At 48.5% G+C, this 19,063-nt stretch overlaps 1 protein-coding gene across 1 annotated transcript in view; it reads right to left on the bottom strand.

The window, feature by feature from the left end:
• Positions 1-19,063, bottom strand: part of Atxn10 (ataxin 10) — a 146,613-nt gene that overhangs the window by 61,676 nt on the left and 65,874 nt on the right. Inside the window, exons 8-9 of the mRNA XM_023702486.1 lie at positions 17,871-17,979; positions 16,438-16,607 (exon numbers count right to left, since the gene is read on the bottom strand). Coding sequence (XP_023558254.1) covers positions 16,438-16,607; positions 17,871-17,979 — 279 coding nt within the window. The remainder of the gene's footprint in view (positions 1-16,437; positions 16,608-17,870; positions 17,980-19,063) is intronic.

Raw genomic sequence — 19,063 nt, 5'->3', positions numbered from 1 at the left:
AGGGCAGGACGTGGGCCACACTCAGCAGGGCATGCGCAGGCCCTGACGGGCAGCGGAGGAGAGGGACGAGGAGCACAGCCCTCCAGCGGCTTCTCACAGCCTCCTGGAACGGACGCCAAGCCACTGGCCAGTCCTGTCTCCGCAGAGCCGCCTCCCCACACCTCCATCTCCAGCCAGGTCCCATCTTCACCCACAAGGCTGCCACCACCACCACAGGAGGGGCAACTGGCTCCTGCCACCTCCTGTCCCCCTGGCCTCTGCCATGGTCACCTTTCTCCAGCTGAGGGTGGTCAGCCACAGGCCAGGTCCCTTCCAGATGAGAATTGGAGCCACAGTCCCTACCAGGAAAAGGAGTGGCTGCTCAGGGTCCACGCTCAAGGCAGGCCTGCAGCGAGAATGGAACAGACCCAGAGGAAGCCAAGGAACTGTTTTGGGGATCTGGAGAAGAGACACGGGGCAGGAGGTGTGCAACCAGAAGGACCCAGGGCAGAGAAATGGGACGCTGAAGAGGAGTGGGCTGGTGGCCACACAACACAAGTTCACCTGAGGAGATGGACAGCTGGCCAGAGAGTGGCCAGGAGGCCTGGGCAACAGGCCTGCCCTGTAGGTCCTGCTCTAGGATCCCAGGTTCTCCCTGGATCTAGTATACACTCGAGGGTAGTCTGCTTCCAGCCAGCTTCAGAACAGGGAAGAACCTTGGTCAGACTGGGAGTGTGAGCTACCGAGGAGGCTCGGCAAGTTTGTAGGCTCATGTGAGCTCACTGCTGTGCCATTGCATGCTGCCCAGACACACCCATCAGAAAGACTCAGCCTGCATCTACTTCCCACTGAAATCATCCTTTTTATCTACTATCTTTTGCAGCAAAGATAAACAAGAAGTCCTCCTGTCCCTCTAGCCCAGCACCCACTACTCACGCAGGGCCCCCGGGCCAGGCCTGCTGTCAGGCAACACAGGCAGACAGAGTGAAGTCAGCACAGGCCCTGCCCCTCAGCACAGCAATGTAGGCTTGCGGGGGAGGCAGGCACGGGAAATCAGCACAGAAACAGCTCCAGACAATGACAAAAGCAGCACAAAAGCTCGAGGAAACCAACTCACCTCTTTCCCTCTGGCTTCAAGTCTGATACCTTGTGACTGGTATGAGCAAAATAGTATCTTCTATGATCAAGTTTTGTTATTCAGACTGCTGAAACCATAAAGCGCAGTCAAAGCATGTGTCCAAATGGGAAATTCTTTAAAAACTAGAAAAACCTAGGAGTCAGAAGGCTGTTAAAGGCTTATGGGTCCACCGCCTACTTATGATGGGACCATACCTACGACACCCCAGAAAGATGTGGTTTGTTAGAAAGCCAGATTATTCTTTAATCCATTTAAGTACAAACAGTTTCAATCTGATTATACTTGAATCGACTTCTGTCTCAGCCAACATTTTAAAAATACCTCTATTGCTAAGGCCTAAGTGTTTTCAGCTTTAATTAAAGGCTATTTAGTTGAGCAAGCAAACTTTTGTTATTCCCCAAGGTGCAGTTTAAAACAAATTTCTATGTAATTACTAATAATGATTAGGCAAAATGAGGAAAGATATATGTAAAAATAACAAAAAGCAAAGGCTTGCATAAAATGCTCTACTGACTTGATTTGGAATGTTAAAAAATGTACTTTGCTACATTTAATTTACCTTTGTAATTAGTCGTGAGTTAACCCGACAATGCTACACCGCAATTCAATGAGTTATCTCTTCTGCACCTAGTCTTCCAATAAGGCGGAAATGAAAGGTAAGCGAAAGTAGTATTGTGTCAGAACTAGGAAAGGTCTTACTGCCAATAATGATAATAAACTGATGAACAGTCACCTTTCATCTCTAGAAGTGGGCAGAGCAGTCGCCTGTGGAGTGCGGAGAGCGAGGACACAGCCCGGCCTGGCGGCCAGAGCTCAACGTGAAAAGCCTAGTCACAGGGGTAGTCCGTGAAAACACAAAGCAACAGCCAGAAGCCCAGCTGCTCTCCCAAAGGCCAGCCGTGTGAAACACCACAGGCCCACCAGAGATGCCCGCGGCGCAGGCAGCTTCCCCAGGCCCCTCTCAGACGTGCCCTTCCTTCACATCCAGCCTCCCATCGCCTCCCATGGAAGACACCTGGCCCACTTCCAGCTAGCTCTTGCCTGGGTGTCTCTTCTCCAGCCCTTCCTGCTGAGTAGGGGAGGTTTAGGGGAGAAGGAATCTATAAAACTCTATGTGGTTTAAAATGAAATGTGTACCTTGCTGGCACCATTTAAAATCCAGGGAGTCACAAACATGCTACTGAACGCTGGCCCTCAGCCTCCCATCTGCACAACAGGGGAATTATTATCATTGTTAAATGTTGTATGCAAGGGGCATCAAGAGCAGTGGCACTTGGGAGGCTCACAGGGAGGGGCAAGCGCTACGCTGTCACTGCTGAGCAGAGGCTGCAGTGCTCCCCCCCAAGTCTGACTACCATAGTTTTTAACCATCTGCTCCCAGGGCGAGGCATAAGGACTGCACCCACTTGTTCTGGGGATGGCAGGTCTCCTCTGTGGATGCTCGCCAATGGAAGGGCAGGGCACACTGAGTGGCTCGAGTCACCCTGCACACGTGTGTGCTGCATGCACACAGCACCTGTCAGGAGGGCATGCTCACAGGTGTGCTAGGCCTGCAGGGCTCTAACCACACGTGCAGATCAGAGTGAGGATGCCGTCTCCAGGGAGGAAGCACCATGGCTCTGAGGTCCCTGAGCCAGGCCAGGCCAAGAGCCAGGACCAGTTCAGGAGGGCAAAGACGCCTCAGCAGCCTGCTTGCCCACAGCCTGCCCTCAGGTGGAAGGGTCTGCACCCGAGGAGGGCCCTCCCCAGCATCGAGCCTTGTGCGTAGTGTCAGCTCCCTCAGGAAGCCTGCCCTTGCGTAAGAGCGGGAAATCCTCTGACCAGTCAGGTGGCTCTCTCTACAGTCTCTACTTTTCAGCATCGTGCTCTATGCTGAGGGTTTCTTGCAGACAGGAATGTCTTTCCCTTCCTTCCCTTTATCTAGAACCTGAACAAAGCTTGCACACAGCTTGCTCTTGATAAGCATGAGATGTGTTTTTCAGGTTACTTCTAAAGATATGAGATATGCTGCCTTTAAATAAGAATGCTCCTAAGTAAGAATAATGTCTAAATTACATTACATCTTGGAAACTGTAAAGATTTAAATCTCTTCTTTTTAGATACGTATGAGTCCTACTGTCATGATTTATAAGTCCATAAAAGCCATATATTTACAGGGCAGGATAGACAGTAAGCCTGGAATGCAAAACACAGCATGAGAATTCCTGCTGTAAAGATTACTGATGCCTCAGGCTTTTAAAGAAACGAGATGTCACATGAAGCTGTACATCAGGATCTCGCCCTGAAGATAAAAACATCACATACTGCTCTGCCCATCCACCTTTAAATCACGCTCCTGACACTCTGGTGAGTGTGCACACATGCGCGCAAGTACCAGGCGCGGTGTTGGCGCGAGCGTCCTGCAACGCCTTAAGGGTGACAGTGAAAGTGTGACCCTGACACTGTCCAAGAACCTAACATAATGGCACACAGGATGCCACTCACGTCACTGGGGTGGGCACACCTCATGCCAGGGAGTGATTTCCTACTGGTGACACTAGTTTCTGAGTCTGCAACCCCAGTGGCCAGCCGGCTGCTCCAGTAGACCCAAGAGGTCTGTGTGGCTGAGCCTCACTCTCCCAACAGCTCTGCAGAGGACTGTGGAGCCAGCCTGTAGGCAAGATTACGGCAGAAGGTACACTGCGAGCCCCAGGTCAGACAGGAGCTCAGGCTCAGGACCCCATGCCCAGAGCTTCCAGGGAGCACGCACAGCCACTCCACCGTGTAAGTGTGAAGTGCTAACGGTGAACTTGTGTTATTTCCTCGTGATCTGATCTTTGCTTGTTTCTCTTAGCAAATGTCAATTAAATTAATAGAGTGTACATGCAGAAACCCAACAGCTATTGATTTATTTATTTTTAATGATTTTTTTTTATGTATTTCATACAGAGTCTCACTACGCAGCTCTGACTCGTAGTGATCCTCCTATTTGCAGCCTCCCCAGCGCTGGGATTACAGGGGTGTGCCACTATGGCTGGTTTCCGAGGCTGGCTCAGTATACCCGGGGGGGGGAGGCTGGCACAGCATGTGGTGCTGGGGATTGAACCCTGGCCCCTGCATTGGCCTAAGCAGGCACTTAGTTCGCTCACTGGCCTTACAACTGCTGATCAAAACAGTGAATGTGAGAGGTGAAAGGGGACCAGCGCTTTCTGTTCAGTAAAACCTGAGTTATACATAAAATAAGAGAGTATCAACCTTAATAACTAAAATCTCAAAATAATTTGACTGATAAGGTTATATGTAAAAATTCCTTGTGTGATTTTTAAAATTTCATCTTATCCATATTTACTAAAACCTGCACTAGCATCCTTCCTTCTAAAACTGCCTGAAGGGACTTTTCAAGATTAGAAACAAATCTCGAAAAGGACTGACTTCTTTCTCCCTTGACAGCACCCAGAGAAACACCCACTGCTCCTCTAGGGCCCCATGGGGCAGTGGCCAAATCCTGATGTGGGGCGAGGGTGCCCAGCTCGGAGGCTTCTGGGAAGCAGAATTCTCTGACAGGAGCGGGCACAGGGACTGCAGAAGCACCTGCAGTTGCAAAGGCAGCTGGCACCGCCGCTCTCCCTGCTGCAGCTCTGAGACCTGTGTTTTGTTTGGGGCTGGGGAAAGGTAGAGGGTATAGCTGAGAGTTGCCAGGATTGAAATTCCAGCAGGCAAGGAACACCCCTCTCCCTCCGCACTCCCCGAGGCCTGCCAGTCGGATTTCTCCTGTCAACACCCTGCCGCCCACCACCCTGCTCAGACTTCCCGGCCCCCTCCTCCCCCTCCCCCTCCCCCTCCTCCTGCGCAGCCCAGCCCCTAGGCTGTCTGTCCGGGATGCAGGTGCAAGCCCCAGCCACGCCTTGACACAGACCCGAGGGAGCTCGAGCTGCCTGGGAAACATCCAAGACCATCTCTCATCCGGGCTCTCCATTCGTGGAGTTGCCTCTTTCTCAATGCTCAGGACAGACAGTGGTGGGGCTCAGAAGCTAAAACGCGACCCTCACCCGACTCATTGACCCCAAGGCCATGGGCAGGAGCTTCATTGAAAAGTTTCCTCTTGGATTTTTCCAGTGGGTAAATTTAACATTGTCACTTGCACATACCAAGTAAATAGCAATGAAATCATTCCCAGAAATTAGTCTCGCGGTAAACCAATTATTCAAATATCCAAGAGTAACATGAGCTAAGTGCAGATTGTAGAAGGATTTGTAACGTAAGATGTGCAATAATACAAATAACACAAACAGTCCAGCCTAAAAAAGACAATCGCAGCCTCTCTCCCTCTCTCTCTCTTTCTCTCTCTCTCTCTCTCTCTCTCTCTCTCTCTCTCTCTCTCTCTCTCTCTCTCTCTCTCTCACACACACACACACACACACAATTTTTTGCAGTCCTCATCAGAGAAACCTGAAACACAGAGCCCCTACTCAAAACTTTAAGTCAAACAAAATGCACAACAGCCTGTGGGAAGCTCAGAGTTGTTTTCTCTTGGCCCCACAGTCTTTCTTTCTTCAATTCTCTTAGGTGCATGTAAGTTGGCATACAAATTTCCTTTAATAGTGTTCCCATCACTTCCAAATGCAGACAAGTTGTTCCTCTGTGGCACGAAGAGCACAAGTTACTGGCTAGGGAACCTGACCCCGAGTCCGGCTGGCCGCAGGGGTGGGGTCAGTGGGGCTGGGAGGCAGGAGGCCGGGAGCAGGACCGGGACCTGAAGCATCTCCCCTCACTCCTTTCCTCGCTTTGGCCTCTGCTGAGCATCTGAGCAGAGTCTGCTCCCAGGAGGACTCAAACACATTCACATGATGTGTAAGACTGGTGAGGCTGTGGCTTTTCTCCTCCTGGAGGGCCTGCATACTACTACAACCCTGACCTGCAGGGAACGGAAACTGCCCCGCAGAACCTGCAGCCCGACAAAGTCACTGCAAGGCCAACAGGGATGTGCATTCTGCCGCGGGCTTCTGATGCCATGCAGGTGCGTGAGAAGGCACCACAGATCTGCTGCCTGGGACAGCAAGAACTGTGCTGGCTCCTCCCTGTGCCCTGGCACCTGACAGTTCTCAGCAGGAGAGCCAGCTCGTGTGCAGAGAGAGGGTGTGAGGAGCTGGCATGGACCCCAGCCTGACACCGACAGGTGGGCCTGCGGGAAGCGCCACCAACCACCCAGTGCGACCCTGGGTGCTGAGGATGGGTAGGCGACCATAAAATAGTACTACACCATGCTTAGGCACTGATGTTATCAGCCACATTAATAATAAATTAACCCTTACAACACACATGAGGCCAGGAAAATCACCTCTTTTATAGATGAGGACACCTGAGAGGTTAAGTAACGTAGGAACCCTTGCGTAGCGTGGAAGAAAGAGATGCTGAACACCTAGAATTAAACTGGCTTTCTGCTGAGACCAAAACCTCCCACGCACTGTAGGAAAGTGGCATGAAGGTGGGGGAAGGGCCACACAGCAAACCCTGCAGCCCAGGGCCCAGCTGTTCTTCGTAGTCCCACCTGGCCGACACGCCTCACACTTGTGCTTAACCCCATGGGACTCTGGGAACATGGGTGTCATCTCGCTCCCAGGGGGCATCTACATCATACTGGGAGGCGGAGGCAGATAGCCAGATAGGAGACAGGAAAGGAGACAGCCAGGACCCAGCAGAGATGAGGTCCCTGGAGGTCGGAGTTTCAGCACCCCTGAGAAAGGCTCTCAAGGAGGTAGCCTCCAGAAGGGCAGTGACAAGGAACAAAAGGCAAGGCCGGCCCCCACCCCAGTGGCCACTTCACGGAAACCTGCCTGTCCACTCCAAGGCTATGGTTTGCCCACATGTCTGGGAGGAGGCTGGGAGAGAGACCGCTAACAGATAGGTGACAACCGGAGTCACCCCACGAATGTGGGCTCCTGCCATAGGAAAGCCATCAGGAGGTGGGTGGACATCAAGGCCTTTCACAAATGGAGGCACAAGTGAAGTGCACTGTGAGGAAGCCACCAGCCAGAAACCACGGCCCTCCATGAAGAAATGATGCCTGAGGAGGAGAATCAAAATACACAAATCATAGAGAGGAAGAAGCTCTGCAGAGGAGGAGGAGAGGAAGGAGGTCAGGGAGAGCTGTACGGAAAGCTGTACCCCAAGGACTAGAAAAAGTGCAGTCTCCAAGAGACCGTAAGCTTGCCTACATGGCCAAGACAAAAACACAACAAGAATCTGCAGACCTCAGAACATCCCAGAAGAACATGCAGAAAGGGAAGCTGAGCGGTCTCGCGCTGAAGTCACCGGCAGGTCCCAGGTGGCCCAGACAGACGGTGCGGACACAGGAGATGGCCGTGAGGCACTCCCACCGCACCCACTCACTCTGCCTCTGCCCCACCAAGGCGGAGGCCTACAGGCTCTTCCTGAAGGCCGCACGCAGCCACAGCCCCGGGCACTCAGCACGCTGCCATCCCCACCCACTCGCTTTCACACCTGTCTCCACCTGCTCACGGAGTCCTCAGGACAGCACCAGGCCAAATCCATCTCTGCATCGCCAGTGCAGAGAACCGCGGGTGGCACAAAGCACACGGCAAGCCCAGACTTGAGCGGCTGAACTGACACCCTGACCATGAGGCCAAGAAGCACACTGGGTCCTCTGCACACACAGCTCAGGACATCCCAAACGCACCGCAGCAGTCGCTGACACCCAGAGCCACAGCCCAAGACTAGGACCACTCTTGTCCGTTAGACCATCGTGGTTGTGAAATTAAATCCCACCACTACAAGACGTGCCATAGGCTTTTGAGGGCATGGGTGGCAGGCAATGGCTTCAAGTGCTGACGGGGAAAGTCTCCCGTGAGAATGTAATTTTGATCCTCTTAATTTTCAGCTGCTGCCAGGAAAAAAGTAAATAAAACCAAATATGTTAAAGATCAAAACTGTTTTAGATGTATGACAGACAGTTCCATCTTAATTTTTTAGAAATGAAGAGAACTACTCTCCAACACTTGACATAAGAGCACTTTTCTCAGGTAATCACAGAAATGAAGCCTGAGGAGACAGAAATTTCACAGTGTCAGAAGTGCTCAGGTGCGCACTAGACTGAGACACAAAGCAGAAACGTCCAACACTGGGGCACTCTCTAAAAACTAACTCACCGAAATCAGAAACCCTGACAACACAAAGTAAATGCAACTTCTACTCCTTTGAAGAGAAAAAACAATTTTAACAGAGAAAAACGGCCTGCTTTCCTTCTTCAGTAGTATCTTGCTGTTACAGTAACTCATGTTCACTACAAAGGTAACAAAAAAGGAAATGGAACAGGAGAAAGCAAGGTTTAACCTTCTCAGCTGGAGACATCTGCTAGCATTAGCGGGTTTCTTTCAGGTCATTTTGTCATGCACATAAGTATGTCTGTATCTGAAACGTGTAAGTGTACGTGTGACATATATGGGGGGAGAGAGAACGAGCACGAGAGAACACAAACATAAGACACAAAACGCAGGGGCTTAATGTGTAGATACGGGGCCACCTCCTGCTATGAATTCCCACTTGCCATGACTGTAACCATACAGTAAATGTGCCCAGAAATGTACTTTTTATTGGATACATACCATAGTACCTTAATGTACTGAAACATTTCCCACTGATGAGAAGGCAGGCTTTTGCTAATAATGTTAATACCACTGAAACAAGCACAACCATGAACACAGCCGTCCTGTGCTTCTTAGGTCTTGTACCACCCAAGTCTCACAATAACCCTCCATCATGAGGAACTAGCTCAGGGCCTCTCAGCCTCCATTCAGCAGGCCCCGCCTGTCCCAGCAGACTGGCTCTGGAGCAGTCAGGTCGGTGATGGCCTTCACTGCTTGTCAGCCACGGAACACCATGCTTACTGTGCGCAAAGTAAAAAAAATCAACTCAGGGTCACGCTAGTTTTTCATGGCTCCATCTTAAAGCATTCTGTTTTTTAATCAATCCCGTTACTTTTTGTGCTTGTTCTAGACCAATGCCGCTTCCTTCCAAAGCTTCCTGGCTTCCACGGTCTTCTGAAGAAGCCTTCCTCTCCTCTCTGGGCTGCTGAGTTATCCTTACCACGTGGAGATGTTTCATAATTCTCGAGGTCTGTTTTCGAGGTATACCTTCCCTTCCACTAACCTGTCCACTTCAGTAGGTCATTGTAATGACCTTTGCAAATACTGTACTTTAAGACAATTAATAACACTGTGAAGGAAATTCCCCAATTATTTCTATTTTGTTGTCAAAACTCTATAGAGTTTTTTCCCTCGGTGGAATTTCCATTGGCCTTGCAATACAAGTAGGCTAAGAACCACCAATATGTTTACAATATCTTAGACTTCCCCTTGGAAGGTATAGCCAGGTTTTCTGTCAACTTCCTGTGGCTTAACTGTAGCTCCTGCTAAACATAGGTTGGTTCGAAACCACCGCCTAGAAGCTGATCACACAGCACAGAGAGAGCGCTGCGCTGCAGGCAGCATGCTGGACTTGGGCTTTCACAGCGGGAGCCACCGCGGGCACCTCCTGTCCTGCGCCTGCCTGTGGGCAGCCGCACTTCTCCAGATACACAGAGGTTGAGGACAGAGTCCCCCGAGACACGTCAGCTCAGGACCAAAACTAAAATAGAAAGCTCCGTAAGACCTGAAGAATGTGATCGCTCCTGCTGAAGGCAGTCCCACAACACACGTAACTGCAGTGCCCACCCTGAGGACTCACACAGACGTGGTCACGGATTTGAAAGTTTCAAAGTCCCTCTTCTGAGGAAGAAGGAGGCAGGAGAGTAGTACAGCACGAAAAGCTGGGGCCCTGGAATTCTGCCTGCAAGACTTCAGCCCAAGCAAGTAATCTGGCGCTGCCACCAAGCTCAATCCATTGTACAGTTCATTGTAGAAGGCCTGCTAATCTCGTTACTCTGTGCCAGGTGGTGGGGCAGGTGTTAAGCCTTGGCACAGTACATGTGCCTACAAGGAGCTCACAGCATGGAGAGGCACAGGGGTGTCAAGGGGTGACCGAGCTAGGGGCCACAGTGACAGCAGCAGACAACTGTCCACGGTTACACTGAGCTTATAGGGTTAGGAGGGTTCTTCCTTTTAAGTAATATTATGCCTCTCCGAAAAAAAAAAAAAAAAAGAAAAAAAAAAAAGAACAGGCTGTTTACTCTTGTAACCAGAAGACACAGAAAAGAGATTTTCGGAGTTCAATGGTGAAACACACTTTGTCTTTAAAAGAAAAAGTTACAGCTGCAACAAACTTAAGCCATGATAGGTGTCCTCTAGCTAGGAATTTTAATTTCACTTACTATAACAGGAACTGTACATTCAGGAAACTAATGGTGACAGCTTGATTTATTAATTTTGACATATTTCTTGAGCTGAGATTACATTACAAAGAAGTGGAATTCTAAACAAGCCAGATCTTGCCTATATACTCAATCTTCAAATCAATAAGCCGGGGGTCTGTGCAACTTGCTTCTGCTGGAGAGGGACGTGGCGTGATCAGGGCGGGACGCAGACCTGCAACGCCTTCGTCCCCCCACATTCTCCACTGACCTACCACACATCTGCAAACCTACAGGAAGCCTCGCGCTTCACCAGACAGTAACAAAAGGGAAATTCAACTCAGAAGGTATTCGTGTTTGCACTGACAAGAAAAAAAGTTACTCTCTCCCAAAGAAAGTCCTTATTTGCTTTCACTTTACTTCCTCCAAAAGTACTATTAGAAAAGTAATGTACACAGAATATGCGGATTACTTTAAACTCTGTAAATATCCATGGAATATTACCTATAACTCTCTATTTGAATACAAACAACAGAGATACCCTGAAATGAACTAGCTCTGCCAGGGTTAATGAATGGCTAACTACCATGCACCTCCGGCTCTCCCCCTCTGAAGGCCCACCTTTGGGATTCTCAGGGCTGCCCCGAGCCCTCTGCCCACTGTAAGGGCTGCTACGACAGTACTGGGAGAAGCCCCATGTCGCAGACGTCCCCAGAGCAACCACAGCACCTTGACTGAACTTCTCTTGTGTTACTGACTGGGTAGAGCTGAAGTTTCCACATAGCTTCCCAGAAGCGTTCTAGATCAACGGAGAATGTGGACGGCCGCTGATATTCAGGTCTGCGTCCTGTCCTGTTGTGTGCACAGTTAAGGTGAGCGCCAGCACACCCCAGCCAGGCCCACTTCCCCGGACAAGCACCGAAGCTGATGGATGGCGCAGGACTGACCCTCACTAGCAGCAACAACCTACATGAAATCATCAGGGAACAGCCACAGCGCTCAGGACTCAATGGGCAGATATGCTGCTTCAGGCCTCTTGGGCAGAACAACATACCGGAGGAGCTAACAGCCTGCCTGTTCCGGGCTACTCCTGTCTAGGTATGAAGAGCCAAAGGCTCCACCTCCCTCTAAAATAGCATGGAGGAAACCAGCACGTTCTGAATGTTTAACAATAGTAAAATTAATATGAAACTGTATTTAAGATGAATAAAAACATTCACATTCAGATCTACAAAGCCTAATTTGGAATTTAAATTTTTTAATTATTTGCAAATATTATACTACGTAGATTGAAAAATAATTTAGATAGGAAAAAAACTACAATTTAGAATGTAATCAAATGGATCTTAAACATAAATGACTTTCAAAATTAATTATAGAACCCAAAACTTAGAGGCACCTTAATTTTCTCCTAGAAAGTCACTTTATTTTTATGAGTCTGCTCACAAATACGGTCAGGTAACTATACAGAATTTAGAGTCCTGTGTTGTACAAAAGGAGAGAAGGTTAGAATTTAGAGTCCTTCAACACAAGGATGATATCCATGCTCCACATGAAGTGACTGTCCAGCAAAACGTCCTTCAAGAAAAATGTGCTTAGTTCAGATGGAGACAACGAAGGGGCAGGACGAGCCCAAGAGATCTTCTTTTCTGCAGCACTGGGGATTTCACCCAGGACTCACATGTGCCAGGCAGTCACTCGCCCCCTGAGCTGCAGACCCAGCCCTCCGTGAGCGCTTTCCTGCAAGCATCTTACGTGTGGAGAGCATCTTGAACCGGTCGAGGTCCTTTAGACAGTCTACTGCAAACCCTTTCCTCCAAGCTCCTGAAAGGTTCTCAAGCGAGAGAGGCAGCAGGGTGCTGGAGAAGGACCTCGGCCTGGGAGCTCACAGGCCAACCACCCCAAATTCTACTCCGGCCCCTGAGCATAGCGGCTCTGCAAGGCTGATGGCAGCGTGACACTGACAAAACCTGCCCTGCACAATGGGCAGCACAGAGTGCCACGGCTCTCAAGGAGTGACCACCCCTGTCCATTTCTGCTGTGTGAAGGATGAATCCTAAGTGAATGTGATGACCCAACCCACCCACCTCATACATTTGATCTTGACGCGGACACGGAGCCTAACTGCTATGGGCCCCAACGTGCATGAAAACAGGACGATCCATCCAGGCAACACAATGGGGATCAACGGCCAACGACAGAGACTGGGTAGCTAACCCCCCACTTCTCCAAAATGACAGAGCCACCTGAGCGCTCCCAACTTCACTCCTCACAGTAACAGTGACCAAGGCACCACCCAGCTGGAGCCAGGATTCAGCCACAAGAACAGCGAAGCCCCAGCACACCCACAGTAAGACCACGGTGTTGTCTCAAGGTCTCTGCAAGGACAGAGCATGCCGAGCGAATGCTTTTGGGGACAGGCCTTCGTTGGCACAGGAAAGAAGCCAGGAGAAGGAGAGATATTCTCATGCTACAGGTTGAGCTCAGCCTTCATCCCCTCGAGAGTGTTTGCTCAGAAGTCAGCAGTGCCACTAGCAACTGCACAGGCCAGGGATACAACGGCGACTTCCTGCGAGCCCCAGTGCCCGGGACACAGCAACACTTGGGCGCACTCCGTGTTTGCTTAGGGTGCAACCTGACCCTGGCCTCAGTGGGGTATTGCATAAGCCTTTTAAGGGCACTGCATTTTGTTCCTATAAGAGGCCAGTCCAAACCAGCAACAAAAGAATAGTTCGACACCAGAAATACCACTGCTTCTGTGCTGCTCCAGAAAGGCAGCCTGGGTCATTAAAAAGGTAAAGTGTCTTATTCTCTTATCAACTTTCCTTCATAAACATGAGTCCAGTAATTTTCCAAGGAGGATCCTGCACTCCTGCAAGCTAGAGGCGAAGGAGAAGCAGCACAACTGTGCAAGCACGAGTCCTCTAGGAGTAACTCCATTAATGCCTGCTACACAGCGAATCCCCCCCATCCGGCACCTTAAAGGCGTCTACTGTCCTTCACATCTTTATTCTCCTGCTCTCCAGGCCACCTGACTTCTACTGACACATCTCCAAGTTTACGGACTCTGTCCTCTAATGTCTCCACTGAGTGTTAAGCAAATTCAGCAATTCCTTTTAATTTCAGATAACTGAGCTTCATTTCTAGAACTCCATTTGGTTTTTTTTTTTAATTTATTTTATTTATTTATCTTTGTGTGTGTGTGTGTGTGTGTGTGTGTGTGGCCAGCTCAGCCCACCAGGGGGCGGGGCTGGCTGGCATGTGGTGCTGGGGGATTGAACCGTGGTCCCTGTGCTTTGCTAAGCTTGTTCTAAGTAGGTGCTTTAGACCACTCAGCCATCTCACCAGCCCTCCATTTGGTTTCATTTCTAGAACTCCATTATACTTCCTATTTTTCTGCTGAGATATCCTGTCTTTCATTCATATGAAGTATATTTTCCCTTATATCAGACAGCTAAGCGTCACCATCAACTTGCGGCATGACATCCAGCAAGGTAAGAGTCACACACGCTGTTAGGGGGTGTGTGGACGGTCGTGCGGCCACGGCCTGGGGTCTGGCCCTCTGCCCCATCCCTGCTCTGTCTCTGGAGGCCACATGATTGGCTGTCCCCTGCCAGCCTTCTGCCGTGCTGTTTCTGCCGTGGAGTCCACTGACTACAGACTGAGCCTCAGAACCCACGAGCCAAGTGAGCCCCGGCCCTCCAGTAAGCTGTGGATGCCGGGTATTTGGATCCAGCAAAAGGCAAAAGCAACTAATACAGCAGCTTGAGCTACAATGACTGTTTTAAAGCCCTTGTCAACATATACGTCACATCACGGTCACCTTTCATTGATTACATGTTCTCTTGAGAAGGAGCCTCATTCGTCTGTATGCCAAATGATGTTTGTATCCTGGATACCATGAATGCTCGCTCTGCTATGGAAATTCTGGATTCTACTACATTTCTTGAAAAAGCACTGGTAGTTTTGTTTTTACAGGACATTATCTTATTTAGATGATGTAAAGCTGTCCATGGAAGAACAGCGGCTCAAATCTCGGTAAAATGATTCTGCCTTTAGCTCAGCTGGCGAGACAGAGCCTGCCCCAGCTCTGCAGGATTCAGGCAACAGCAAGGAGTGGGCGGCTCAGGCACACACTCTGAGGCTCACCACACCTGAAGTCCCCAGCACTTTCCAGGGGCTGTGGTTGTCCCCCAGCTGTCCTTGATTCTTCAAGCTAGGAAAAATTATTGGTTCTCTATCACTTTCAACTGCCCAGAAGGGCAAATACGGTGCCACTGCCTTTTCCTAATGTCAATTTCACTCCAGAATTTGCCTTGTGTGTCAAATCTTAGTGTCTTCACAGAGCTGTCTCTCTCCAGGGTTTATAACTGTTAAGTCCAGTAACAGCTTCCTTAGCTATTGATAGGAGGAAACCTATACTTCTTTCCCTCAAAATGTCTCACTTTTTCTTACAATGTCATGAGTCACAAATTCAGGACAGGTCTTGCCTGAGCTAAGTGGCATCGCTGGGCAGGCACGGCACCAAAGCTGCATCTATGTCCAAGAGTGCTTCCTTCATATGTCAGGTGTTCTTGACCAGACTCCCTCTCTATTCACTGCCTCTCATCTCCAGAGCTTTTCCACACAAACGTCACCAAATCATAGCAAAAAGGATCTCAGGGTATCAGCACTTCTTACATGGTGACTGGCTTCAGAGAAGCTAGAAATAAAAGCTGCCGGTAAATGAAAGGCTCTGCTAGAAATGGTACTGGATCACTGCCGCCATGATTTTTTGCTCAGAGAAGAGCAAGGCCTGGGTGGATTCAAGAGAGTGGAGAAACAGAGGCCAATCCCTAAAGGGGGAGTGGCAAAGCCACGCTGCAGAAAAATACATACAATGACTCACATTTTTGTTCACTTCTTAGAAAACATAATCTGAGGGGCCAGGGAGATGGCTCAATAGAATAAGCGCTACCCTGGCAAGAGCAAGGGTCTGAGTTCAATACTCGGTTCCGCCAAAAAAAATAAAAATAAATAAATAAATAAGAATCTGCCACAAACTTGCTATAATGGATGCCACCCAAAATAAAACTTCAGGAAGGCACAGGAACTAGCCCATGCACGCCATGTGGTCTGATCTTCCTACAACCTTTTATAGCCGTCTCACATAATCGGCATAATCAGAACTATTACGTACTTCCATCCAGCACAGACGGTTTCCAAAAACAGTCTACTGGGCTCTCAAAGATTTAAGACTCAATTCATGTCCACTTCAAAACATCTCCAAGAGGCCAGGGAGATAGCTCAGAAGAATAAGCGCCTGCCTGGCAAACACAGAGTTCAGAGTTTAATCCCTCGTACCACAAAAAAAAAAAAAAAAAGACGACAGTTAATTTCAGACTGGGCATGGTGGCACACACCTGTAATCCCAGCACCTGGGAGGCTGAAAACAGGCTGATCACTACAAGTCCGATCTGTGTAGTGAGACCCTGCAGACCCTGTACTAAATCCACCTAAAAACAAAACAAAACAAAAAATCAAAACATCTCCAAGAAAGGGCTTCTGATGTAATCCTTCATAAATGTAGGCCACTGGCATAAGGTTGTTCTTCTTAATAGCCAACAATAACTTATGACTTTTCAAATCCCTAGGATGTGCTGACATTCTTTCTAGGGTTACTGAACACTTATTTTCATTCGCTGTTCAGTAAGTGACATTAGAGTATCTATGTGCACAGGCTGTGGACAAGCGCTGGGGACTGCCAAGACAGAAGGCCTCTCAACACACTCAGAACAAAGACAAAATGAAACTACACAAATACAGACTCTAATATTTGTGTGAAAAATATCTACTACATACTATTTTATGTAATACGTTATATAAGATATAGATAGATGCATGCGCATGCACACACACACACACACACACACACACACACACATCTTCCCAATACCTTAAAGCACCTCAAGGTCTTACTCCAAAATGAATGTAAGTTATAAATGCCATATTCTAATGAAGCCATGTGTATATGACACAAGCTAAGACGCTATCTTACCTTGTCTTGGTTGTCTTTATTCTTGTAACACAGATTTCCAATCAGGCGAATGAGATGAGACTTAAGCCCCTCTGCCATGTTGGAGACGTCTCCTCCTGCTCTTACGCAAGCAGAGCTACTGAAGATACCCGGAGCATCATTTCCAGTTACATGAATCACTCGCAGAAGATCTAGAGCCGAAAGAGTAACCGTCACACTCCACAGGAAAGCTAGTTTTAGTACTTGGCACTATACCTCCATAGCATAATTTTTAGGTTTTGGGGACAGATGCCATAATGATTATTCTGACTTGCATTTTTATTTATTCACAAAGAATAACTAAAAATTTTCCAGCATCTTTCTTATAGAGCTTTTCGATTCTAATTCCTTCATGTCAGAACTCATCTCCTAGAGAGGCAGCTAAGCCTAGGTACCAGTATGTTTCTGTAGTGACCCACTAGGGCAAAACCAAGAGCTTTTGCTTGCTCGAGGGCCACCTGTCGGAGACTGGGCGTGCTGAAATAGCTCAATCAGAAGAAATAACACGGTCACCCCCTGAACACCTAGAGCGGCCTCAGACCGCAGTCTTCCAGCAGGTAAGGCAAGGCACGCTCCCTGTCACCTCATTACCCTCACGCAAACCTACGAAAAGCAGACGCCACCTTCCCAATCTTACATGGAAGAAATCGGGCCCAGAGAAGCTAGCATGCTAGCACAACTGGGGCAGCAACCCAGGTGGTCACAGTGACCCCAGGCTGGGGAGGGTTGATTCTGCTGATCACCAAGAGCACGGCATTCAGCACCAATGCGGGATGGACTCCCCCGCCTGCCACGACACACGGCCACAGCAGCTCACCTTTGCCAGTGGATGGGCCCCCGAGAGGAAGAAATGTCTTTTTCAAAGGCAATACGATAGAGTGATGGGCTAACTATACAAGATAGGTCCTATCTGTATATTCTGCAAATAAGTTGCTAATAAAGACAGTGACACTTTAAATGGCTTCTTATTGAAAACAATTTTCTTACAAGACTATGATATATGTAAAACACTTTTATGTGTTCAATAAATGTAACTGGGAAAAATTTACCATCAAATCTTACAAAACTACATTAGTTAAAAAAGAAACACCTCAGTCATAAACTTCCGCCCCACAGCCTGACTGTCACACACTCCTGCAGGAACATCTACTGCAGGGACCAGAGGGCAGGCCCGCTGTGCTCAGTGTACCAAGCAGGTGCCGGCCTCAGCCGAGAGGGGAGCAGCGGGCCTACCACGCCATCCCAGCACGCTCCATGTCCACAGCCTGAGCCTTACTGCAACACCCCAATTTCTCTCAAACACAAACACACAGAAAATCTCAAACTGAAAATTAATGATCTGTGTTTGGATTTATATTACTATGTGACAAACTAAAGACTTGTAAACTGAAAATGGTGCATGGTATTTCACTCACCGATCACTCCTTCCAATAAGCCAGGAAAGACCTGCAGATAGCCCAGCAGCTCAGTATTGGCTGTCATTTCACACAGCACATCTAGAAGCCTGATTGTGGCCAGGACTTCCTACAGAGACAAGGAAAAGGGACTTTGAAGTAAATGTGGAGCTAAATGATTTCGGCGCTACGGGCAGTGGCAAGAGTAAAATGTTACAATGAACATTAAAGTCAGTGCACGCTTACAAACACATCTAGAGAGAGCAACACGTAGAACAAAGAGAGTTATTACAGATGTACTGGGACAGACATTTTTACTAACAACAGACATCTGCTGTGGAGAATGCAAGATTATGTGTTATTACTGCCTTCCTGGAGCAAGCATCAGAAAAGTTCTTATTCAAGCAAAAATACCTTCCTACAGCGGGATAAGTGCTCAAAATTACTAGCTACGCCTACATAACATTGATACAAATACTTTCTTTTTGCAGTGCTTCCAGTATGCAAGTTCTACTGTAAAGATGCAAATGTCCCACAAAATACATTAATTATTTCTTGTCCACAGGAATCCAATGAAGTGCTGTGGTTAAAAAACTCTGGTTTCAGGGATGTAAGATTATTTCACACACACACACACACACACACACACACACACACGCACGCACGCATGCTGGTAGGTTGGAAAACACGGTATGATTTGTTTTTCTGTTTTGTGTTTAATTTATTTATTTATCTATCTGGTACAGGGTCTCACTACACAGCTCAGACTCATAGTGATCCTCCTGTCTTAGTGTCCCCAGAACTGGGATTACAGGCGAGTGCAACCACGCTCAATTTTGGTGGCCAGCACAGTGCACCAGGGTCCTGGGGCCAGTACAACATGCAGTACTGGGGATCAAACCTGGCTCTTTGCATTTGCTGAGCAGGTGCTTAGACTGCTGAGCTAACTCCCTAGCCCCAAGATAGTACAATTTGAAAATATTAGCTTATATAGCTACTCAAATAATTTACATCAAATAAAACGTACGATCAAGGAACTACCAAGTGTCAACTGCATGGCATTAAGTATTCTTGGATAAAACTTTTAAAACATAATTTTTCAAGAGACTTTAAACCCTGCTTTTGGGGGCCTGGCCCTAGCTCAGGCCTTTAAGTGGCTGCTTCCACAAAGCTGTCAGCCTCAGGTTGCTGGAGTTCGAACCTCACACCTCTCC

This window comes from Octodon degus, unplaced genomic scaffold, assembly GCF_000260255.1.
Source record: "Octodon degus isolate 3935 unplaced genomic scaffold, OctDeg1.0 scaffold00153, whole genome shotgun sequence".
In the NCBI taxonomy this organism is placed as follows: domain Eukaryota; kingdom Metazoa; phylum Chordata; class Mammalia; order Rodentia; family Octodontidae; genus Octodon; species Octodon degus.
Note: the sequence above shows the minus strand (reverse complement) of the source record. Positions and strands in the feature narration are given on the sequence as shown.